Here is a 25,401-nt window from a genome sequence, read left to right on the forward strand (position 1 = left end):
TCGGGATAATCGAACCCTTGGGTTCGGATGGAGTGAGAACAAGATCTCGAACTCTAAGTGTATTAGTCCTTACGCTTCTTTAAATCGGGTTATGGCCTCTAAAGGATGGCTACTATTCCCCTCTTTTTTGGCTTAAAATACTAAGTGAAATTTTCTTTATGCCTTAACATCTATTTTTTACCCATTGGGTTTTTGAGGGTTCGATGTCGATTGAAACCCTTCTGCTTTTTAAGCCTTAACACGTTTGTGTTAAGATAATTTGATACCTTTTAAGGTTTTTTGAGGGCTGATTTTATCGAATCCCCTTCTATTATTTGTCGAGGGTAGCCTTTTTCACTGGTTTTTCAAAGAATTCGAAGACATATTTTGATTGCGGGGTTCAAACATCTCCGAGCCATATTAATTTGGTTGTGGCCTTTGGGTATGCCTCTTGTGCTTATTCCTCAATAACACTTCGAACTTGTTCAAGGTGTTAGTCTCCGAGAAAGATGGCCTTGGCCTATAGATCAAAGGGCGCCTCTTTGAGGTCTTGTGAATTCAAGTTTAGATAACTCGAACATGTTTATTATCGATGATAGTCCCCAAGTGTTCGAGGTATATTTGCGCTTGGCCCTTGAGCCATTTCTCACAAAATCATAAGTATAGAGCTCGTATATTATCAAATTTTCTTTGAAACACAAAGTATTTGATATAGAAAGAATGCTTCTTTGAATAATTTATACATGCGTACATGTTTTGCCATCGGGGCTCGACTAATATATATAGACACGGTTCACTCGACCGTTTGGCTCATTACAAAGTTTCCCTATCAAGACCTTTTGATATGAAATATTTTTCTCCAAAATATAACCTCTGAGGGCGATGCCCCCTGTATTCGAGGTTGATTGAAAAGAAGACTTGGATACTGTTGAATTTTCCTCAAGTAGCACATAACTGTTGCCTCGTTAAAAACCTCGCCGAAAAAATCCATTTGGGATAAAAACCGATCTAAGGGAAAAAGAGTGCAACGCGTGCTTTAAAACCTAAGGTCTCCGTGTTAAAGAGTTTTCTTGACGTCTTCGATCAAACACCTACAATAAGTTAGTATCAAACACAAATCGAAAAGGGGGAAAGTCATACCTTAGCAATAATACCATTTGAGGAGTGATATATTCTAGTTGTTTGGCAATTGTTCGCCCTCCATTGTGCTAACTTTGTAAGATCCCTTTTCGATGATAACGAGGACCCGATATGGTGCTTCTCAATTTAGGCCTAGTTTCCTTTCATTTGTGTCTTGAGTATTGAGGGTGACTTTCCTTAGAACCAAGTCCCCGATTCCGAAGTGGCGAAGGTTGGCTCTTATATTGTAATATCTCTCGATTCTTTGCTTTTCTTCAGCTATCCGAACAAGTGCAGCTTCTCATTTTTCATCCAATAGTTTGAGGCTAATATTCATAGCCTCGTGATTTGATTCTTTCATCGTATGTCAAAATCTGGAGCTAGGTTTCCCAACTTTGATCAGAATCAATGCCTCGGAGCCATATACTAAAGAGAACGGGGTTCCCCCGTGCTGGACTTTGATGTTGTTCGATATGCCCAAAGAACTTCGGGTAGAATTTCTCTCCATTTTCCCTTGGTTTCGTTTAATCTTTTCTTCAGATTCTAAATGATAAGTTTGTTCGTTGACTCGGCCTGTCCATTTCCACTTGGGTGATACGGCGTCAATAAGATCCGTTTTATTTTATGTTCTTCGAGAAACCTCGTTACCTTGCTGTCGATGAATTGCTTTACATAGTCGCATACGATTTCGGCAGGTATCCCGAATCGGCACACGATGTGATCCCAGATGAAGTCTATAACTTCTTTTTCTCTGACCTTCTTGAAGTCCTGTGCTTCCACCCATTTAGAAAAGTTGTCAGTCGTAAATAAAATGAATTTAGCTTTACCTGGAGCCGATAGTATAGGGCCGACGATATCCATCCCCCATTTCATGAATGGCCATGGGGACAGGACTGAATGAAGTTGTTCTCCAAGCTGGTGGATCATCGGTGCAAACCTTTGACATTTATCACATTTTCGAACAAACTCTTTAGTGTTTTTTCTATGCTATCCCAGTAGTACCCTGCTCTAATGATTTTGTGAATCAAAGATTCGGCGCCGGAGTGGTTCCCACAAGTGCCTTCATAGACCTCTCATAAAACATAATCTGCGTCTCTTAGTCCTAAACATACTGCCAATGGTCCATCGAATGTCCTTCTGTATAACGTTCCATCTTCATCTAATGTGAATCGAGCATCTTTGGTTCGTAGGGCCCTCGACTCTTTAGGGTCCGATGGGAGCTTTCCGTTCCTCAAGTATTAAATATATTTATTCCTCCAATCCCAGGTCAAGCTTGTAGAGTTTATCTCGACATGACCTTCCTCGATCACATATCTCGATAGTTGGACGATAGACCCCAGGTTGACCTCGTCTTCCTCGACCGATGACCCCAAATTTGTAAGTGCATCGGCCTCACTATTTTATTCTCGAGGTACATGGTCTAAAGTTCACTCCTTGAAGCGGTGCAAAGTTACCTGCAGCTTGTCCAAATATATTTGCATTCTATCCTCTCGAACTTCAAAACTTTTGTACTTGGTTCACCACCAATAAAGAGTCACACTTGGCTTCAATAACCTCTGCTCCCCAGCTTTTAGCTAGCTTGAGACCTGCAATCATGGCCTCATACTGGGCCTTATTGTTAGTCAACCTGGAAGTTTTGATAGACTGCCTAATAGTGCTACCTGTGGGAGGCTTCAAAACGATGCCTAGCCTGGACCCCTTTACATTGGAAACACTATCTGTGAAAAGGGTCATACCCCGGATGATGTGCCCGATTTTAACAAGAGTTCCTTTTCAACTTTGAGTATGAGGGTTGGCGTGAAATTGGCCACGAAGTTCGCTAAAATTTGAGATTTGATAGTCGTGCGGGGTTGATACTCGATATCATACCCGCGGAGCTCGACGACCCATTTGGTTAATCGGCCTGATAGCTCAGGATTGTGCAAAATATTACGAAGTGGGTAAGTGGTTAACACACATATAGGGCGACACTGAAAGTATGGTTTTAACTTTCTAGAAGCGCTTACCAGTGCAAGTGCCAATTTTTCTAAGTGTTGATATCTAGTTTCTGCCTCTCCTAAGGTTTGACTTACATAATAAACGGGAAATTGCGTACCTTGTTCTTCTCGAACTAGGACACCACTCACCGCGATTTCTGATACCACCAAGTACAAGTAAAGTTTCTCGTCTGCCTTTGGAGTGTGAAGCAGTGGTGGGCTCCATAAATATTGCTTTAATTCCTCTAATGCTCGTTGCACTCCGGGGTCCAGGTGAAATCGTTCTTCTTTTCGAGTTAAGAGAAAAATATGTGGCTTCGATCCGATGACCTCGAGATAAATCGGCCTAAAGCAGCTATCCGTCCAGTTAGATTCTGCACAGCTTTTACACTGTCTACAATGGTGATGTCTTCGATGGCCTTGATTTTATCGAGGTTGATCTCGATCCCCCGATTCGACACCATGAAGCCTAGAAATTTGCCCGAACCGACCCCTAAAGCACATTTCTCGGGGTTGAATTTCATGTTTTATTTCCTCAAAATCTCGAACGTTTCTTGCAAATGAGACAAATGGTCCTCTGCGCGCAAGGACTTAACTAGCATGTCATCAATATAAACTTCCATTGACTTACCTATTTGTTCTTCGAACATCTTATTTAGTAGGCGTTGGTAAGTAGCTCCTGCATTTTTAGCCCGAAAGGCATTACATTATAACAATATGTTCCATACTTGGTGATAAATGAGGTCTTTTCCTGATCTTCCAGGTTCATCTGAATTTTATTGTACCTGGAATAGGCGTCAAAAAAGGTAAGGATCTTGTGGCCAGCTGTGGCATCGATCATGTGATCGATGTTAGGCAGTGGAAAGGAATCTTTGGGGCATGCCTTATTTAAGTCCTTATAATCTACACACATTCTAAGTTTGTTCTCTTTTTTAGGGACTGCGACTATATTGGCTAACCATTCGGGATATTTTACCTCCCGAATGGACCCTATTTTGAGAAGTTTCGTTACCTCGTCCTTTATGAATGCTTGCTTTACCTCGGACTGGGGTCTTCTTTTCTGCTTCACCGGTTTGAACCTAGGGTCCAGGCTTAGGCGATACGTCATTATCTCCGATGGGATCCTTGTCATGTCTAAATGAGACCAAGCAAAACAATCCATGTTATCAATAAGAAATTGAATAAGCTTTTTCCTGAGTTCGGGGGTTAACCCCGTTCCCGGGTATACCTTTCGCTCGGGCAGGTACTCGATCAATATAACCTGTTCCAGCTCTTCGATCGTTGATTTGGTGGCGTCGGAGTCTTCGGGAACAATAAAGGTTTGAGGGGTCAGAAAATCCTCCTCTTCTTCTTCTTCTATCTCCTGTTTTCCCGATTCGGTCGAGGTTGGTGCCTGTGATTGCTATTTGGTTTCCTGTTTACCTTTGATGCTTGACCTTTCCGAGGTTGATAACATTGATACCGGTACTACCTCGTCGACTGCAAACATTTCCTTTGCAGCATGCTGCTCCCCGTACATTGTTTTCACACCGCCCGATGTCAGGAATTTCATCATTTGGTGGAGAGTTGAAGGGGCTGCCCTTATATTATGAATCCTGGGCCTTCCGAGTAGGGCATTGTACCTCATGTCGCCCTCGATCACGTGGAACTTGGTGTCTTGAATGATCCAGCCACGTTTACCGGTAGAGTAATCTTCACTTTAGTTGTTTCGTTGGCCATGTTGTAGTTGTTTAAGACCCAAGCTGTAGGCACAATTTGATCTTGTATGCCTTGTTGCTCCACGACCCACGATCAGATAATATTCGCCGAGCTACCTGAATCCAATAAAACACGCTTAACTTGAACTTTATTTAATAAGATAGAAATTACTAGAGCGTCGTTGTGTGGTTGAGATTTGCCTTCTGCTTCTTCGTTGTTGAATGATAAAGAGCCCTCAGGCACATAATACCGGGTCTGTTTCTCCCTAGTAATTGATACCTTAGTGCGTTTGAATACGGGCCCTTGTGGAATATCGACCCCGCCGACGATCATATGAATAACATGTTGAGGTTCCTCCTGTTTATTTTTCCTGTTGGCGTCTCTATCTCTGAAATGATTCTTGGCTCGATCGCTAAGGAACTCCCGAAGGTGGCCCTCGTTGAATAGATGAGCTACCTCCTCCCTTAATTGCCTGCAATCCTCGGTCTTGTGACCATGCGTGCCATGATACTTGCACATCAAATTTGGGTTTCTTTGAGAAGGATCGGTTTGTATGGGTTTGGGCCATCTAGTATCGTTGATCCTTAAGTTATATTCCGATAACCGAGATGTCTCTACAGGATCAGCATGCTTATCAAAACCACTTTTGCTCATAAGTCCCCGATAATTTTGTCCTCGGTCGCTTCTTCGATCATTCCGGGGGGGGATGGCGTTCTGAACCGTTGTTCCGTCGATCTGCGGTATATGGTTGATATCGTTCTATGTTCGACCTAGGCTCCCTATCGATGTCCCTCGGGGTTTTAACTGCCAACCTATTTGGATGTACTGAACTAGAAGGGGCTCCTAATTGGTCGTCCTCAACCCTGATCTTCGATTGATATCGATTGTGCACATCTGGCCAAGTGATAGCTGGATACTCGACCAAATTTTGTTTCAACTATTGTGATGCTATCGAACTCTGCTCGTTCAACCCTTGGGTGAAATCTTGAACGGCCCAATCATCTATGACTGGTGGCAACTCCATGCGTTCTATTTGAAATCGGGATACGGACTCCCTCAGCATTTCATTATCCCTTTGTCCTATCTTGAAAACATTCCATTTTCTTGTTGCGACCTTTATGGCCCCGGTGTGTGCCTTCACGAAAGAATCTGCTAACATGGCGAGTAAGTCGATGGAATTTGGTAGCAGGTTGTGATACCAAATCATTGCTCCCTTTGACAAAGTTTTCCCAAATTTTTTCAACAAAACATGCTCGATTTCATCATCTTCTAAGTCATTTCCCTTTATTTCACACGTGTATGAAGTAATGTGTTCATTAGGGTCGGTGGTCCCGTTGTAATTAGGTATATTCGACATACGGAACTTCTTAGGAATGGGCTTCGGAGCCGCACTCTGAGGAAAAGGCTTCTGCACGAACTTTTTGGAATCCAGACCCTTCAGGATCGGGGGTGCCCCCGGTACATGATCAACTCGGGAGTTATATGTTTCCACTTTTTTATCATTATCTTCGATTTTCTTCTCTCCCGACTCAATTCTTTTGGTGAGCTCCTCGAGTATTTTCACAATTGTAGGATCAACCCCTGATTCGTTCCAATTCGACCTCTCTGGCACTGGCTCGGTACGGTGAGTGATTTCTGGCTTGACCACACTCGGAGTTCTATGTTGACTTTGAAGTTGAGGAATAACGGCTTGTTGAGCCTATAGCATCTCGAATATTACCTAGAGACTAACTCTCATGTCTCTTACGCCCTGAGTTCCTTGTCCACCAGATCGGCCTTCCCTGCGCACACTCCCTTCGGGGTCGACGCATAAGTCTGTATTCAAAGCAATGTGCGAACTAACATCGATTGGATCGGCAACCGGTACTCCCCCAAGGTTAACCGGTGGCACCCCTAGCTCCTGGAGCAATTACATTGTCTTTTTTCGCGTGAAAACCGAGACCATCGTCACCGGGTGCGTTTTGTGAGTTTGACATGTTTTAACCTAAAAGCAAAAATTCTTGACAAGAACAAGCGTGAAATAATGTTTGTTATTAGAATCAGCACTGAACAATCACTATTATCCTTAGCCCCACGGTGCGCCAACTATTTACCCTAAAATTCGAGTCACAATTAAACTTATATTGTGGTTTTAAGGATATGTGATTTAATCCAATATCAATTGATATACAAAGAATTAAATAGATGAATTAGAGGATGAAATAAGTCAAACCAGTGTATAAGCTAAATATCGACCTCGACCTATTACAATCTCGAGGTATGATGATGGGAATAAATGATAAAGAAACTCTGAAGAACAGTAATTGAAATAGCAAGAGATTAATGTGCATATATTTTCTTGTTAGTGAACAGTGGTCTATAAATAAATGGGATCCCACTTTATATAATATGGAATCCTAAATAAGGTACACTTCTAATTACAGTAGGAATCATATTTGACAGCTGTCTAACCGCTGAAGACCAATCCATTCCGAAATTTACGTCGTGATCATCGGGCCGTTGCGCGTATCTCGCTCTTTCCGTTACTAAATCACAATGGTATCATCTCGAAGCATGCCTTCTTCCGACCTCGACAAATGATATCGACCTCGACATCAGAAAGGAGCTTTGACCCTGAGCTCGACGTCTTGGCCTTCCGACGTGGTATCACTTTCTCCATCGAAGAACGAAGTCGGGTAGCCCCGATTTCCACCGTATACAAATACTACTCAGATTCTCGATCAAGTTGAAGTCCAAATTACCCATTGTTATACGGAAGTAAATTTAGTTGCAGACTCGCTAGCCAAAAGACCAGCAGTCTATGGCATCAGTTCATACTACTACTCTTTCCAGCATCTAACAAAAGAGGCTAAAGGCCCTTTTCTTCTTGATAAATGGCAATTGCCAAGCATAAGAAGCCGATATGACAAAGCCAATTTCTTTGTAAGCTGATGTAATTTCTATTCCTTCATGGGAGAGAAGCTGTAGATGATTAGCTATTCCATGAATTTCAGCCATGTTCTCAAATAGCCCTACGAATTCTGCCACCGATCGTCTTGCCACTGCCACGAACTTGCCTGGCTCTGATACTAGTTGTCACGGGGGCGATTTTAGTCAGTCAAAACTCACACCCGCGCGGCAGTCAAGTCGTACACTTAACTCAGCCTTTCCCAAATACTTAGCCAATTTTCGGCAAGTTTGGCCTTAAACGAAATTTAGACAGCAATTCAATAAAGAACACACACATATACGGGAAAATCCCAACCTTTGCATTAATGTGGAAAATATACAAAGGACCCTCACTTTGCTATGAACACAGTCCGCTCACAGCCCACTTTTGACAAAGAACACAAGTCGTTCTTGTCAACACTAAGATCTGCCCAAGCCAAACCTTAGCCCCTTTTTGAAACAACTGAAACCCTCACGTTTCACTCTTGTTTCCCACTTAGAATTTCACACGAAATTCCCCACATTCACTCTCCTCCTCTGCCTAAGTCACAAAGGCCCTATTTATAGAATATAGGCAGCCCTTAGACTTGGCAGCACATGACATTTGTTGTCTACAGCTTTTGCCACTTGTCGGACTAAGACTAATTCTGCTCCTAACATGTAGTTGACATCCCCAACTACTTAGGACACACTATACACGAAATGGGGTCATGATACAAGCATAATCAGATCATGGGACAAAGAGGTTATGACAAGGTAACCGCCAACTACTTTCCATGTGCATTGCATGTGCCATTCTTCACTTGGCCAGCTGATTCATGCCCAAGGCTGACATTGCGCCCAGCCTTGGCACATCTTGACATTGCTTCCGCGCCAATGCCTTGCCCGCATCCGCTGCCTGTGATTTTGCCGCACATGCCCGACGCCACTGCCGCCCGTATACTGTCTTGGCCCAAATCTACCTTGCTCATGTCAACCTTCATTTCCCTCGTGCCATTGCTTGTATTTTCCTTCACATAGCTTTGACTTAGCTATTGAAAGCCTTTTCCATCATCCCGCATTTCCGTCTTGTCTTAGCTTAGCCCGCACTTAGCTGCCACAACCCAAAGTGCCATGCCCCTGATTTTGGCGCGCATGCCGTGCCATGCTGCCCTAACATTGCCCACACAGCTTTGTCAAGCCTTTGCCAAGCGCACCTTGCCTGTCCCAAGGTCTTGGCCCATACTTGCCTACAACAGCCCTCAATGACAATGTCTTGTCCGTCTTCCGCATGATCGTTTTGCCCGCTCATAGGCCAATGACAAGGCCATCACGCCCAAATCCTTCCCACAGTCGTGCCACGCCCGATGACAAAAAGTCAGGCCCTAACAAACCACCCGCACCTTTTGAAATCGACGTCCTCGTCGAGCCGACTTAATGAAGCAGCCCCAAGGGGTTATTGACATACACCACCCCTGGTGCTCCATTCCCATCTGAAATTTCCCGTTCTTCCGCCACTTGTTCCTGTTTCTCTGCAGCCAGCATAGCATTCACCCTAGCATGCACCGGACAGTCCTTCTTCAAGTGCGGTCCACCACAAGTGAAGCAGCCTTTGAACTTGCCGCTCCTTTCTTTGTCGTTGTGATTCTCTTGTCTCACATTCTTGGCAAAGCCCTCATCTTCGGCAGCTTGCCCCTTCCCTCTTTTCTTCCGTTCCTTAGCTTTCCCGTCAGCCTTTGAATGCGAAGTTCCAGCAGGGTCATCACCTATATTTAGGTCCGCCAACGCATCTGCCGCCGCAATGGCAGTAGAGAGGCATTGAACATTCTGCCTTCTCAACTCCAATTGCGCCCAACCCTTCAATCCACTCATGAAGTAATGCAGCTTATCTTCCTCTGCCATATTACTTACATTGAGCATCAAGGATGAAAATTCCTTGACATACTCCGCCACTGTACCACTTTGCTTCAAGCGACGAAGTCCATCTCGTGCCAACCACGACGAATTAGTTGGAAGGAATTGGGATTTTAATTCCTTCTTCAGCATCTCCCAAGTTCCAATCTTGGGCAGTCCAGCACTTTCCGTTTCTGCCATTCGTGTGCGCCACCACACCTTTGCATCACCAGTCAAATACATTGGTGTGATTATCACCTTGTCTTCATCCGCAACACGTGCAGCCTGGAAATACTGCTCCATATCCCACAAGAAATTTTCCAGTTCTTTGGCACTTCTTGCACCCCCATATGCCTTTGGCTCCGGAATCCTCAACTTAGTGCGTTCATCACTTCTAGGGACAACAGTTTGCAACTCCCTCCGAAGTTGAACCACTTCCTCGCGCAGTTCTTCCTTCTCTTGGCGTACCAAGGCCATTTCTGCCAGCGTTGTCTCGTGTCTTGCTGCATAATCTGCCTCTAACCTTGCCATTCTTGCAAGAACAGAAGAATCGCCATTTGCCTCAAGAGCCTGCCCAACGAGTGCTTCCAACTGTTCTATCCTTTGACGCAGTTCCGCATTTGTGCCACCAGCCATGTTCTCAAATAGCCCTACGAATTCTGCCACCGATCGTCTTGCCACTGCCACGAACTTGCCTGGCTCTGATACTAGTTGTCACGGGGGCGATTTTAGTCAGTCAAAACTCACACCCGCGCGGCAGTCAAGTCGTACACTTAACTCAGCCTTTCCCAAATACTTAGCCAATTTTCGGCAAGTTTGGCCTTAAACGAAATTTAGACAGCAATTCAATAAAGAACACACACATATACGGGAAAATCCCAACCTTTGCATTAATGTGGAAAATATACAAAGGACCCTCACTTTGCTATGAACACAGTCCGCTCACAGCCCACTTTTGACAAAGAACACAAGTCGTTCTTGTCAACACTAAGATCTGCCCAAGCCAAACCTTAGCCCCTTTTTGAAACAACTGAAACCCTCACGTTTCACTCTTGTTTCCCACTTAGAATTTCACACGAAATTCCCTACATTCACTCTCTCACTTCTGCCTAAGTCACAAAGGCCCTATTTATAGAATATAGGCAGCCCTTAGACTTGGCAGCACATGACACTTGTTGTCTACAGCTTTTGCCACTTGTCGGACTAAGACTAATTCTGCTCCTAACATGTAGTTGACATCCCCAACTACTTAGGACACACTATACACGAAATGGGGTCATGATACAAGCATAATCAGATCATGGGACAAAGAGGTTATGACAAGGTAACCGCCAACTACTATCCATGTGCATTGCATGTGCCATTTTCACTTGGCCAGCTGATTCGTGCCCAAGGCTGGCATTGCGCCCAGCCTTGGCACATCTTGACATTGCTTCCGCGCCAATGCCTTGCCCGCATCCGCTGCCTGTGATTTTGCCGCACATGCCCGACGCCACTGCCGCCCGTACACTGTCTTGGCCCAAATCTGCCTTGCTCATGTCAACCTTCATTTCCCTCGTGCCATTGCTTGTATTTTCCTTCACATAGCTTTGACTTAGCTATTGAAAGCCTTTTCCATCATCCCGCATTTCCGTCTTGTCTTAGCTTAGCCCGCACTTAGCTGCCACAACCCAAAGTGCCATGCCCCTGATTTTGGCGCGCATGCCATGCCATGCCGCCCTAACATTGCCCACACAGCTTTGTCAAGCCTTTGCCAAGCGCACCTTGCCTGTCCCAAGGTCTTGGCCCATACTTGCCTACAACAGCCCTCAATGACAATGTCTTGTCCGTCTTCCGCATGATCGTTTTGCCCGCTCATAGGCCAATGACAAGGCCATCACGCCCAAATCCTTGCCACAGCCGTGCCACGCCCGATGACAAAAAGTCAGGCCCTAACAGTAGGGGTCAACCCAAACCCCCCAACATCCAAGACACTCCAACCTGGGTGATGGCTTAAGATTTTTTTTTAAAAAAAAAATCTCCTTTCTTGCTTTCTCAAGCCTATCATCAGCGAATTAAATCGAGTTCAATCGCTTAAACAGTGATGCAGGTAGCGAATGCAAATACATAACCGATTATTTAGAAACAATAAACTATAAAATTCAAAGATCCGCTCACTTTCCAAAAATACTTAAATATATATTCATGTCAAGTATATACATCTACTTTGTCAGACACTCCATAATCACAGTTCTTGATTGATTATAAAGTTGTTTGTTATATTAGAAAAATTAAAGCATTCAGCCGCTATCAAACCTTGAACTCCCAATATCTTCACTCGCTGTAAAATGGAGGAAAAGGGTACAACCAGCCACAAAAAGAAAAAGGGGAAGAAATAAATAAAAACTGTCACCTCAATATCTGATTTGGTTATTTGTTTTCTACCTTTGCGAAGAACTAAAGAAATGGGAGATACATGCCAAACAAGTTATCAATAATTTATTCAGACAGTTGACCTGAGCCAGACCAATTGAGCCAAAATCAGATCATGTAATAGTTTCAAGATTTTCGTCCCAAATTAATACAGCAAATTTTAATCTTGTAACAGGTTTTAAAGCAACTAATTAATAATTCTTTAACACAGGAAAACCATTTCACTCGACAAATCGCAGATGAGAAGAAGATTGTCTATGCAAGATGCATGCATCCTATTAACCTCTGCAATCTACAATATCACATCAATCTCTTTCATTAGTAGCAATATGTGATACCTATATTCACACATTTATTTCATAACCATCGCTATTATAAGTACACTAAGCACTAAATATCCATCATATTTCTGTTCTTAATAAAAATAACCACATCAGTTTCTATTTAGTTTGAAGCTGGAGAACAAATAACACTATGCAATACACCCCGCCCTTAGACCTCTTCTGAATATTCGATGATTCTTTTATTTATTGACTATAAGTAGGAATGTGACTATTAAGCTTGCATCATTTATCAAACAACGAAAGAATAACATATCAAAAAAGTTTGCAGCTATGGAAAAGTTTATCTATTAAGATATGGAAACGATAGCCTGTAAAAGCGTGTGTTTACCGCAAAACCATTAAGAATTTTATCAAACCAAGCATCTTGTAGCTGCCTCTTAGCACCATCAAAAAGAAGACTAACAATCATGCATATCAAACAAAATCCAGATTCTCATGTCTTTTCCACCTATATTGCTTTCTCAAGAGTCAAGACAATGATGCGCTCAAATCAACTTCAGTGGCTCAACACATATACGCATATCAATTAATTGGAAGCAAAATTTTGGGTGATAAAGAGAGATTTTCCAACAGTTAGTCGATAACACTAGCCTTCCCCGTCCCCAATCTGACTTGCATCCATTCCCATGCACGGCTCCACTGTTATCCAACAACAAAAAAACAAAAAAGCAGTAAACTATTCTTGCATAACATCTAAATGTCAACAACCACAGAAATAATAAAAGATGAATTAATCAAAGACAAAGGGTTATTTAATCAGAGGCAACTTACTTTCATGTTAATAGATTTTGTTAAGGAAATAAGTTCAATATTTATCCACCAACCATACAGGTCCTTTACCAACCCATTGATACAATCAATATTCATAGACTAGAATTTAGTTAGTCGACGTTGAGACGCCAATTTATATGACATGCTGACTAGCTGATAATAGGACATTAGTCTTTGATATATAAGGTTAAGGGCAGCCCGGTGCCTAAGCTCCCGCTATGCGCGGGTCCGGGGAAGGGCCGGACCACAAGGGTCTATTGTACGCAACAGTACCCCGCGTTTCTGCAAGAGGCTGTTTCCACGACTCGAACTCGTGACCTCCTGGTCACATGACAGCAACTTTACCAGTTACGCCAAGGCTCCCCTTCTCCTTTGATATATAAGGTTAATACACTATATTACCTTAGAAAGAACAGAGCTAAACATGGGAAGAATAATGATGCTATTAATCAAGGGGATAAATTTTTCGCATTCAATGTTTAATTAGGATCCCCTCATCATCATGAAACGATTTCTACGTAAAACAATTATCATATTAATCATAAAATAATTCTGACATTAATGTATCTCCAATATCATTTCAGATGGAATAATTCAAGTAAAGGAGTTGAAATGTTTCCTAGAGACCACAAGAAAACTCCACAAATGATAAACAGTGTTTTCTTTGCTTTCAAAAAAGTTATACTAATTTATTCTAAGAGATAAAATGTTAAATGCTACAGATGATGAAGCAACCATAAACAGCATGAAAAAAGCCTAAATCCAGCATTTAGAAAACATTATGCCGCCTATTGACTTCCAAAGAAAAACAAGCCATCACTGTAAAGCACGCACCATCTCCATCTTCGTGATTTTAGATTGTGTATTTTCTTGAAAAACTTTTTCTCCACATCATACCACTCAAGACTCTCAAAATCTATATCCAGTAGAATTTTCCCTTCTCTGTGATCTAGAGGAGTAATGATAAACCCTGAGCCAAGGTTAAACCTGCTCAGATCAATACTGTACTCCTTAACCCACATATAATTCTTAGAATCTATCAACACCCAAATATTCATATCAGATTCATCTTGAGGTGAACCAACCAAACACAACTTTCCCTTCAATTCCACCAAAATCTAATCTCCCTTAGAATCAAACAACCTTCCGGCAACACCACTGTATCAAACTCCTCTTTCTCCAAATCAAATGATAGAATTACATCAATCTTTCCTTTATCACCATTCACAATATTCGAGCCAATAAAAAAACAATTTAAACCAAAACACCCCATCGACGAAAATCCTTCGGGTATTTTGCATCAACAACCTTACAAGAAGGATCTTTCAAACAACAACCATCAATCCACTTAAAAGACCTCACACCCAACTTCATAATTAAACGAGAAGTATTAACCAAACATACTCATTCCTCTCCTTTATATACCCAAAAGCACTACCGTTCCAACTATCGCCAATACTAGAATTAGGTAACTTAACCAATTTTTGTGTAGTTGGATTACATACATAAGACCCTTTGGCACCAACAAAGCAAATCAACTCCCCTTTACAAGGCAAGAAATAGACACAACCATCCAAAGTGAATGTAAAGTCAAAAGCGTGATTCCCATCAAAATTAAGTGATGATATACTTACTATAGTAGTATAGGTACCCTGTTTGGGTATCCTGAATATAAAATCATTGACGAGAAATAAGTTGGGATTTTGAGATGAACGTTCTATGTGAAGGGACTTGAAAAATGGGTCATTGATTATGCTACTCTATTCTTTGCAGACACACCTTAACTTGCCGTATGTCTCTGCAGGTAGGCTTGAGAAGATGTCCATGATAACATCTTTTGACATTTATAAAATTAATTCCACACATTATAAAAGTAGGATTATGTAAAATATTTTGAGACATTTACAAAAAAAAAAAAAAAATTGAGACGGGAGGACATAAATAAATAAAATAATATTTAGTAATCTCTTTATCTCTTAAGAGTTGATAACAATTTCAATTTGAATAAACTGTATAATCTTATTAGATAAACTTACTTTTTACTACTCCCTTCGTTCCAATTTATGTGAATTTGTTTGACTGGGTTACGGAGTTTAAGAAAAAAATGAAGACTTTTGGAATTTGTGGTCCTAAACAAGTCAAAAAAGGATACAGAGTATTTGTGTGGTTATAAAAGCTTCTCATTATGGATAGAATTGGAAGTTTAAGCAAATTTGTTTTCAAATTTAGAAAGGGGTCATTCTTTTTGGAACGGACCAAAAAGGAAATAGGTTCACATAAACTGGAACGGAGGGAGTATTATTTTTACGGCTACCCATTTCCCTTCATTCGCTTAACGATATGTATACTAGTCTTACTAGCAATATGATTCGCTTAGAGATTCTTAAAACTTTACAATAATTTTCTCCTTAGCTTTTTGTATGACCAAGTTCCATACTTTCCTTCATCTACAGTTTTTCATAGAAATTAATTTGTCTGATTAAGATTAATGGTAGATATATTTCCTTAAAGCAAGAAGCTAGATTCCGACTAGTCAAAAATTTATTAAGATTTGTTCACCCGCCTATCCAATTTGACATAAATCAATAATCTTGAAGCAGATATCTGTATAGCAAGAATGAAAAAAGCAGCCAAAATCAGAACATCAAATAGTTTCAAGATTTTCTTCCCAGTTACAACAAATCCTGATGGTGTAATCAGGTCACATCACTATGTTTCATAACCATAGCAATCTACGATACCTAAAGTCACACGCCTGTTACCATCTCTATTAGTAGCCCAGTAAGCAAAAAAGAAAATTACCTTTTGATGATATTTTGCTTCATGATAACCACACTAACTTTTTTTCAGCTTGACGCTTGAGAAACAAATAGGACTATGCAATGCATTCTACCTCAGACCTCGTCTAGAAATGACTCAGTCACTCAACGCAGATATGCAAGCACATTATTTGGAAGCAACAATTTGTCAAATTCAGAGATCCACTCTCTCTAGTTGGGTAATAAAAGATTTCCCAGCAAATAGTCGATAATACTAGCCGTCCCCCTTTTTGACTCCCATCCAAACTCAAGAAAAACAATCAACGTCAACAACAGAAGAAAATAGTAGGAGTAATCAAATTTAGAGGGTATTTTAATCAGAAGCATCTTATTTTCATATAAGTAGATTTTCTTAAGGATATAATTTCAACAAATATGCATCCACTATCCAGGTACTTCATCCACCCATTGATGCATTCAATATTCATAGACTGGAATGAAGTTAGTTAACTTTGAGATGTCAAATTGTACGACATCCGAATTAACTGAGCATAGAACATAATGTTTGATATCTAAGCCTAAAAAGGACAACCGCACGAAGCATCTTGTGCTCACGCAGTATCGGGAGAAGGACCTATGACACAAGTATCAATGGTTGATTCCATGACTGGAACTTATGACCTATTGATCACACCGAGACAACTTTATAAGGCTAATAAGCATTATTACTTTTCTTTCGTATGATATCTAAGCCTAATAAACATTATTACTTTAGCAAGAAAAGAGCTAAGTCGGAGAAGAACAATGAGAATATTCATGTCACTAAGCAAGAAGGAAAATAATTCTCAGTCCACGTTTAACTAGAATCCCCTCATCAAACGGCTTCGACATAACACAATAAGAACAATAATCATAAAACAACCCTAACATGAATGTACTTCCTACATCATTGTAAATTTAATAGTTCAACTAAATGAGTTGAAATACATCCCAAAGACCACAAGATAACTCCGCAAAATGAAAGATCAGTGTTTGGTTAATTAAAAAGTTTAACTAATTTACTCTAACCAAAAGGTGAAACACTACGGCTTACGAAGCAACCATAAACAGCAGGTGAAAACATTATGCACCTGGATATTGATTTCCCAAGGAAAATAAGCCATCAGTGTTAAGTACAGACCAGCTCCATGGTACTGACCTTAGATTGTCTACTCTCTCGAAGCACTTGTTGTCCACATCATACCACTCAAGAATCTCAGAATCGACATCCATTAGAATTTTCCCTTCCTTGTGATCTAGAATACTGATAAACCTCACACCAAAGTTAAACCCGGCTAGGTCAATAGTGTACTCCTTAGCCCACATATAATTCTTGGAATCCTTCAACACCCAAATATCCATGGTAGATATATCTTCAGGTGAGCCAAACAACCACAACATCCCCATCAATTCCGCCAAAGACCAAAGTCCGCCATCATCAAAGGTATCCTTTGGTGGTATCACTGTACCAAAGTCCTCTTTTTCCAAATCAAATGAAATGATTACTTCAATGCTATCATACTTGTTCCTGTGCCGAATCCAATAAAAACTATTTTCAACCAGAACGCCACACCACCTTAGCATATATGGGCATTTTGCATCAACAACCTTCCAAGAAAGATTTTTCAAACAACAACCATCAGTCCACCTCATGACTTCACACACAGTATCATTTTTAAAAAAACGAGAATTAACCAATACATACTCATTCTTCTCCTTTATATATCCAAACGCAATACCGTCCAAAGTAGCACGAGAACTAGTAGGAGTATTAGGTAAGTTAACCAATTCTTGAGTACTTGGGTTACATACATAAAACCCTTTGCCTTTGGAACCAAGAAAGCAAATCAACTCCCATTTAGAAGGCATGAAATAGACATAACTATCCAAAGTGAATGTAAAGTCAAAATTATGATTCCCATCAAGATCAAATGATGACATACTTACTCTAGTAGTAGAGGTACTGCAGCATTTTTGTTCGAGAAAAAGCAAACTGGGTTTAAGAGATGAGCCTGCTCTGTGAAGGGATTTGAAAAACGGGTCAGAGATTAAGCTTCTCCATTGTTTGCAAACGCATCTTAACCTGCACAATGTCTTTGCGCGTAGCCTTGAGAAGATGTCCATCATCACATCTTTTGACAGCATTATCATCTCTGCTCCGGAAGAAGTTGTTGTTGATTTTGATAAATTTAGGGTTTCCTTCATTTCTCTGTTCTTATGTTTTGTACTGTGCCCTTTCTGTCTCAATTTCAATTCAAGAAACTCAGGGCTAGTGAGTTACAAACGAAGCGCCCTTCCTTCTTCCTCTTAATCACCTTTTGCCAACTAATAAAGTGACATTTTTGCTTTTTATTTTCCATAGTAATAGTAATAGTAATAGTAATACCCAAAGAAAGTGTCTTTGTATTTGGTCTTTGCATAACATGATTAGGGATAACAACTAAAGTTTGCCATATTCAAGAAGCTTCTTTTCCATCCCCTTAATCTACTTTTTCAACAATCAAGATATTTTCCAAAGCAATTAGCTTGTTTCATTGTTAAACAATCTAAGATATAAGTAGTCTTTATCAACCTTTGAGGCATTATTCGAGAAAATTATTCTAAATTTTATTAGAGTTAAATGATGAGTTGATTATTCGGATAGATATTTAACTTTGGATAATTAGTCATCAAAGTCATATACTAACTTCCATGAACCTATTTTAATTGGGCATGAAGATTAATAAAAAAATTAAAAAGTTTCAGAACTTGTAGGGTAAAATAATTCATAATATTCATATGGTTAAAATGGAATATTTAAAATTGTATTATTTTCAAATTTAAAAAGCGGTCATCTTTTTTAAACGGACTAAAAAGGAAGTTCATTCTTTTTTAAACAGATATAGTATTTTTCTTTTCTGTCAAAAGCCAATTACTTTAATCTTATATTTTTTGATGAGTTATAATGACGTGGTAAAAATTAATTTTAAGAAAATAATTAAAACACTAATTTAGAACTTGAACTATTTTAAAATCCAACCCATACGTTTATCCAATACATGACTCAACCCACATATAGGGGTCGACTTTAACCGCTTCGCTGCTCTATATGCAATTGAAGTTAAGGAAGATTTTTGCACTTTTGAATAATGAATTATATGTTGTGAAATACATATTATATGGACGTCTACTAATCAAATATAATTTTCACTATTCTTCTCCATTACGTAAATAATCCCCACTATTTCTCATCATTATAGTTGTAACTCTCACACCTCCATAACCTCTTCATGTTCTCAATAGTTAATATCATATTCATGACATCCCTTTGTATTACCTCAATGTCATCGTATAAATAGAGGGTTTGGGCATCACATTATATACACTTGGGAAACACTCGAAGAAATAAGAATTTATCCTCTCTTTCTTTATACATTCTTGTCTATTTGCTTTCTTCATATTATTATTTAGAGCTAAGTTTTCTTGACATTATATCATTAGATTTTTCTGTTCTTATCTCAGTTGTTGTGTTACATCAAATTAAAAGTTAAAATAAATTGTATTATCTGTGTTTTCTTCATTGTCATGCCCTCTGTCTGTTGAGTTGGTGCACCACTTAGGCACATGTATAAGAATTTAGTTCTTATATCTGCTTCATCGTAAAACAACTGAAATAGTAAAGTGCGGAATTAAATACACTGTAGATTTTTATGTGAAAAACCTCCTTACTCAAGGGAATAAAAATGTAATGATCCGACCGGTCGTTTCGAGTAATTGCACTTTATTCGGTTGTTTGAGGGCATGAGTAGCTCCGTATGATGTATTATGACTTATGTGAATCGTCGGTTTTGGTTTTCAGGTTATCCGGATCTGATTTGGAAGAATGATTCTCAACTAGAAGCTTTAAATTTGAAAGGTTTGATCAAGTTTTGACTTTTAGTATTTGACCGAATTAGATTTTTGATGGTTCCGTTGGGTGATTTTGGACTTAGGAGCACGTCCGGATTGCGATTTGGAGGTCCGTGGTAGAATTTGGCTTGAAATGGCGAAAGTTGGAATTTTGGAAAGTTGGGGCGGGAGTACACTTTTTGATATCGGGGTTGGATTCCGATTCCAGAAGTTGGAGCAGGTCCGTAATGTCAAATATGACCCGCATGCAAAATTTGAGGTCAATCGGATGTGATTTGATAGGTTTCGGCATCAGTTGTGGAAGTTGAAGTTTCAAAGTTCAATGATTTCGAATTGAGGTGTGATTCGTTGTTTCGATGTTGTTATGTGTATTTTGAGGCTTCGAGTAGGTCCGCATGATGTTATGTGACTTGTTGGTATGTTTGGACGGGGTCCCGAGGGGCTCGGGTAAGCTTCGGACGAAGTTCGGATCATTTCATTTCATGTTGCATAGCTGAAGGTTTCTAGTTCTGGTATAACCGCACCTGCGGTTTGTATGCGCAGGTGCGGTGGTCGCAGAAGCGACGAAGTGGTCGCAGGAGCAGAAATAGTGCTGGGTGAGGAAGATCGCAGAAGGGGAGATTTGAGCGCATATGCGGATGCGTAGGTGCGAAGTGATAGAGCGCAGAAGCGGGATTTTTCGCAGGTGCGGGTGGTTTCTCACACCTGCGATGTCGCAGAAGCGGGTGTGGTGACCGCAGGTGCAAAGGTTGAGCTCTCAGTTCATTCCGCAGAAGCGACACCGCAGCTGCGGTTAAGTGTCTGCGGAATAGGAAGTGCTGGACAGAATGTTAAATACAAGGGTTCGCGATTTTGTCTTCATTTTTACATTTCCAAGTGCGGATTGGGGCGATTTTGGAGAAATTTTCATCGCAAGAATTGGGGTAAATTTCTACACTCGGTCTTGGTTATATTTCATGAATCTAATTTCGATTTTAGCTTTTGGTTGGTGAATTGAAAGAGAAAATTGGGGGTTTTGGCCTAAAGTTTAATAACACGAATTTTTGAGTTTTGAACACTGAGTTGGAGTCGAATTTGAGTGAAACTAGTATGGTTGGATTCGTAATTGAATGGGTTGTCGGATTTTTGTGAGTTTTGTCGAGTTTCGAGGCGTGGGCCTGGGTGTGTTTTTGGCCGGAATTGGGATTTGATGTAGAATTCAATCTTTATCAATTGTAATTGCTTCATTGGGCTTTATCTAATGTATTTGAGTTGTTTTTGGCTAGTTTTGAGCTGCTCGGATGTCACTACGCGCGTGATGGCAGTCCTGGAGCATCATTTGGCTTGCTCAGAGTCAGAATTGGCTTATTTCAGATAAGTAATTCTTCTAAACTTAGTGCTGAGGGTATGAAACCTCAAATTATGTGTTATGTGATTGGCGTTGAGGTGACGCACATGCTAGGTGATGGGCGTATGGGCGTGCACCCGGTGAATTATGATCCTGTTGTCTTTATGGCATTGTAAAGTGGCCCTACTTTATTGATATCTATGTTTTCACCATGTGATTAAGTAATTGAGCTGTACATCATGCTAGATACCCTATTTAGGCTTTATGCTAATATTTGGGACCCATAGTAATCGTTTCTTGCTGTCATCTCGTTGATTTCATTGATATTCTGTACTTAGTCATATTCATGCATTTCATATCATGTCTCAGTCTCAGTTGTTATTTATTGGCATATCATATAATTGTTCCGGACTAGTTTCATGACATTGTGACTCCGCGGGTGAGACTGGAGAGTGATGACTGAGTGAGGCCGAGAGCCTGATTATGAGTAACAGTTATGAGATCGGGTTGCACGCCGCAGCATGTGTTATTGATTTATGACTGATTGTGGTCGTTATCCTGATTGATTTATGCCATGATTGGCTTGTTATAGCGCTTGGACTGAAGGAGCCCCTCCGGAGTCTGCACACCCCCCAGTGAACGCGGTTGATTATATTTAGGGATGGATCTTCCCTTGGTATGGAGATGGATCTTCTCCATGAGGCTGGATTGGCATGTTTCCTCGGTACTGGGCGACTTATGGTCAGTGATGTATATATTCCGGGATGGATCTTCCCTGGGCCGTATGAGTCATATACAGTACCGAGTGGTTGAGCATTTGTATATATACCTGGAGATGGATCTTCTCCATGGAGCAGGAATGGCCTTTCCTCGGTACTGGGTGACTTATAGTCAGTGATGTATATATTCCAGGATGGATCTTCCTTGAGCTGTATGGGCCATATACAGTACGGAGTGGTTGATTATGATGATTGGAAGGTATGATACAGTGAGGTTAAGTACTCTGAGAGTGTGAGTACATGGTTCGTCTCTGAGGTACATGGCACTGGAATGCATATACGGCATACATGCATAGAGAAGCATTTTTCCTTATATTGTATTGTATCACGTCATTCATGACTTTTTTGCATGCATTGATATGTGATTATAGAGAAGTATTTCACACTTGTTATTTGAAAAAGAAAATGAAACACGTTTACCTATTGTGGAAAGAATTTTCAGGAAAAAGTTACAGTTTTCAAAACTTACTCATACTTTTAACGATTTCGGTAGAGGATTTGGGCTTTTATTAGTATACTTGAAAGGTGGAACTGTTTTCGGAAAAACTATGAAAAGGCTGAGCACTTTATTTCTGAGCTATTTCTTTACTTATTTGTTGTACACAGTATGAACTACTGTTGGTTGTTTGTGTTGGACCCGACCTATGTACCAGTTCGTCACTGCTTTCAACCTAAGATTAGGTTTGTTACTTTTTGAGTACATATGGTCAGTTGTACTCATACTGCACTTCCTGCATATTGCGTGCAGATCCCGGATGTTGATGTTGATGCGATCGATGGTTGATGGATTTGAAGGCATACTTGTGTTCCTGCTGCAGCTGCCTCTTATTCATGGTAGCCTTAGGTTATAAAATTTTGTTTATGTACTTTAAAACAGAAGATGTGTTTTCTTCATATCTTCTTTGTAAACTCTATTCTTAGAAGCTCATATTTGTATCACCAGTCCTTGGAAAATGTAATAGATCCAGATAATTTAGATTGTTTAATTGGCTTATTAGCAATATTGAATTTGGATAGTTATTAGTTGTCCTACCTAGCGGGTTGGGTTAGGTGCCATCACGACTAGTGAATTTTGGATCGTGATAAAAAAACCACTATCCACTTTTGGGATTTCTCACAAAAACTTCACTAAAACAACGTGCAATTTCACGTTACAAAACTCTTATAACCTAAGAGACTAAATCATAACCACTTGACTGCCTACAACCATTCTGATTGTAGCAAAATGCTCAAGCTAATTATAGCCTAAGACTTGAATTCTCTCACAGAGAAAAAATCTCTTGAAATGCTTCTTGTACAAGAAAATAAGATTACAACTCAATAAGCCTAATACAATGAACTAGACTAGGCACAATGAATTTGATACTGTGTCAAAGGGAACAAGTTCTCTAATCCGGTACTTCTACACATTACAGTCTTCAGAATTTTGAACTTGTTTTTCTTAACTTTTTCTCAATTTACTCTTAAGAAATAATGAAAGTGCATGTCTGCAATAAAGTAAACTTGGACTACAAACACGTTGGTAGCATAAAAAGTCCAAATCATTAAAAGAAACAAAAAATAAGAGACCTACTTCATAAAGAACTTACAATATATGACTACATGGTTTTCCTTATTTGTTTCCTACTCCAATTTTAACTCTTTTCCAGCAAAAACCTATTTAACTTCCACCAATTTTGTGCAAAAAATATCCCTTAAAGATCTCCGTCCTAATCCTAGATAATAAAGGAAGTATCGAAAAAAATTGATTCTTTTCCTAAAATAAATCCACTTTAACTCTACTTCTTTACAAACTTGATTTCCAAGTTAGCAATAAATATTTACCAAGATTCCCTATTGCCTATGTGACTAGTAGGTCATAAAATATGAAATAAGATGATATATCTCTCAAAAGTAAATCCTACTCCCACTAGGATTAAGTGCCAACACTCTGCAAGACCAACTCAATACGACCAGGTCCTTTGACCAACCCAATATATCCGCCACGTTTGTTAATCATCAAAATCGAAATTTACCAATTTCTAATAACTTTTTCCTTTTTGATGATGACAAACAAATGTACATAAGCCCCCCATATAATCCATGCACGTTCTGTTATCCAATAATTCACGCATAACACTTAAGGACATGATTATATGAAAGTAGGCTAAACTAGGTTGTTTGTACCACTTTTGTGCACATTTCAATCTTCCCCTTTTGGCATCATCGAACATATTAATATCTACAAATATGCCAAACATGTAGCAAGAATGTAATGTCAATCCTATGGCCGTCGGGGCTACACAACAAGCAATCAAGTTAAACTTTTTCAAGAATATCAATCTAATGATGCTAGCTATAAAAAGTAGTGAAATCAAAACAAGCAGGAATTACAATGTAACAGTTAGGCACTATAGCATCACAATAGAACTAAAAAACATGATTGTTTAACAAAAGACCACATGATCAAAAAGGAATTGAACTTATTTAATAGGAAAGAGTGTGAAGGACTAGGTTCAAAGGTTTCAGGAATTATGAAAAGCTTTCCTTTCTCCTGTCTCAACTGCAGTAATAATTTTTTCTTTCACCATTTTGGTTCCACTAAACTTGCATAATACCATATTCACCTTCTTCTTCTTTTTGTCTTCCCTTGTTTTTCCTTTTGGAGGAGGTGTTGAGGAATTGATGTTACTTTTTTTGAGACTCCTTTTTCCGTACACAATATATTAGGGTTGGGCATATATCGGATAAAACCGATAACCTGAACTGTTATTATTTATTGGATTATCGGGTTATTGGGTTAACGGTTCAGTAACGATTTAGAATTTTTTCACTATTGGGTTATCGGTTCGGGCTTCGGGTTGTCAATTTTGTTAATGGGTTAACTGATAACCCAATAAGAATTAATAAAATTATGACTTTACCCTGAAGTATATACATATTCTAGGGCTTCAGTTCATTCTGTCATATTCTTTCTCAGCCGCACTCTTCAGCTGCTTCATCTTCATTCTTCATAGACCTTACTAGTTACTCCTAGCGTAAGTCTTTAGTCTTATACATTAGGCTTTTAATTTCTATAACAAAATTCATCTTCATATTGGTATTTTTGACTGTTAATGATTCTTTATTTTTTTATTTAGTTTCTTAATTTTTTGAGTTCACGTTGTGTAACCTATAACAACTATCAATTTCTCTTCGCACTTATCAATCTCAATCGACGATCTTCGTTAGTTTCGGTTATATTTTTAAATACTATTCTTCTGTACAGTACAGTGAGCTTTGACAACAAGACAATATTTTCTTGCCTTCTAGGTGTCTTTCATTTATGTGTTAGTATTTCCCATGCATAGATCAAGATTTTGCTCTATGGTTTCTTTTTTCAAGTTGGGCATTTGATAAACAACATCTAGTTTATCGTGGATTGTTAGTACTATATGTTTGGACTTGTTAATTTTAATGTGAAATTGCTACTACTTTATATTATTATCAATGTATTTGGATAGCTGTTGTTGAAGAATTAGTACTATTCTA

General features: G+C 39.7%; 1 protein-coding gene across 6 annotated transcripts; it reads right to left on the minus strand.

The window, feature by feature from the left end:
* Positions 1-12,491: 12,491 nt before the first annotated feature.
* LOC107811847 (putative F-box protein At2g19630) lies at positions 12,492-18,423 on the minus strand. 6 transcript variants are annotated; one of them, XM_016636840.2, is made up of 3 exons: positions 17,841-18,344; positions 17,057-17,723; positions 12,492-12,967 (listed from the first exon to the last, which is right to left on the minus strand). In XM_016636840.2, exons 1-3 carry the CDS (start codon positions 18,100-18,102, stop codon positions 12,814-12,816), a joined length of 1,083 nt encoding a protein of 360 aa, XP_016492326.1. In that variant the 5' UTR covers positions 18,103-18,344; the 3' UTR covers positions 12,492-12,813. The 6 variants fall into 6 exon arrangements, 4 of the variants coding, with proteins under 4 accessions (XP_016492326.1, XP_016492327.1, XP_016492324.1 ...); XM_016636841.2 differs by having other exon boundaries at positions 17,057-17,505; positions 17,845-18,339; XR_012702013.1 differs by having other exon boundaries at positions 12,492-17,723; positions 17,845-18,423.
* Between the last annotated feature and the right edge of the window lie 6,978 nt (positions 18,424-25,401).

The sequence above is a fragment of the Nicotiana tabacum genome, chromosome 18, assembly GCF_000715075.1.
Source record: "Nicotiana tabacum cultivar K326 chromosome 18, ASM71507v2, whole genome shotgun sequence".
NCBI lineage: Eukaryota > Viridiplantae > Streptophyta > Magnoliopsida > Solanales > Solanaceae > Nicotiana > Nicotiana tabacum.

Coding starts and splice junctions, on each gene's coding strand:
- LOC107811847 (XM_016636838.2), bottom strand. CDS start 18,102: ATGAAGGAAACCCTAAATTTATCAAAATCAACAACAACTTCTTCCGGA. Junction 12,968..17,056: donor GAGAGAGTAGACAATCTAAG/GTCAGTACCATG, acceptor GTTGGATAACAG/TGGAGCCGTGCATGGGAATG.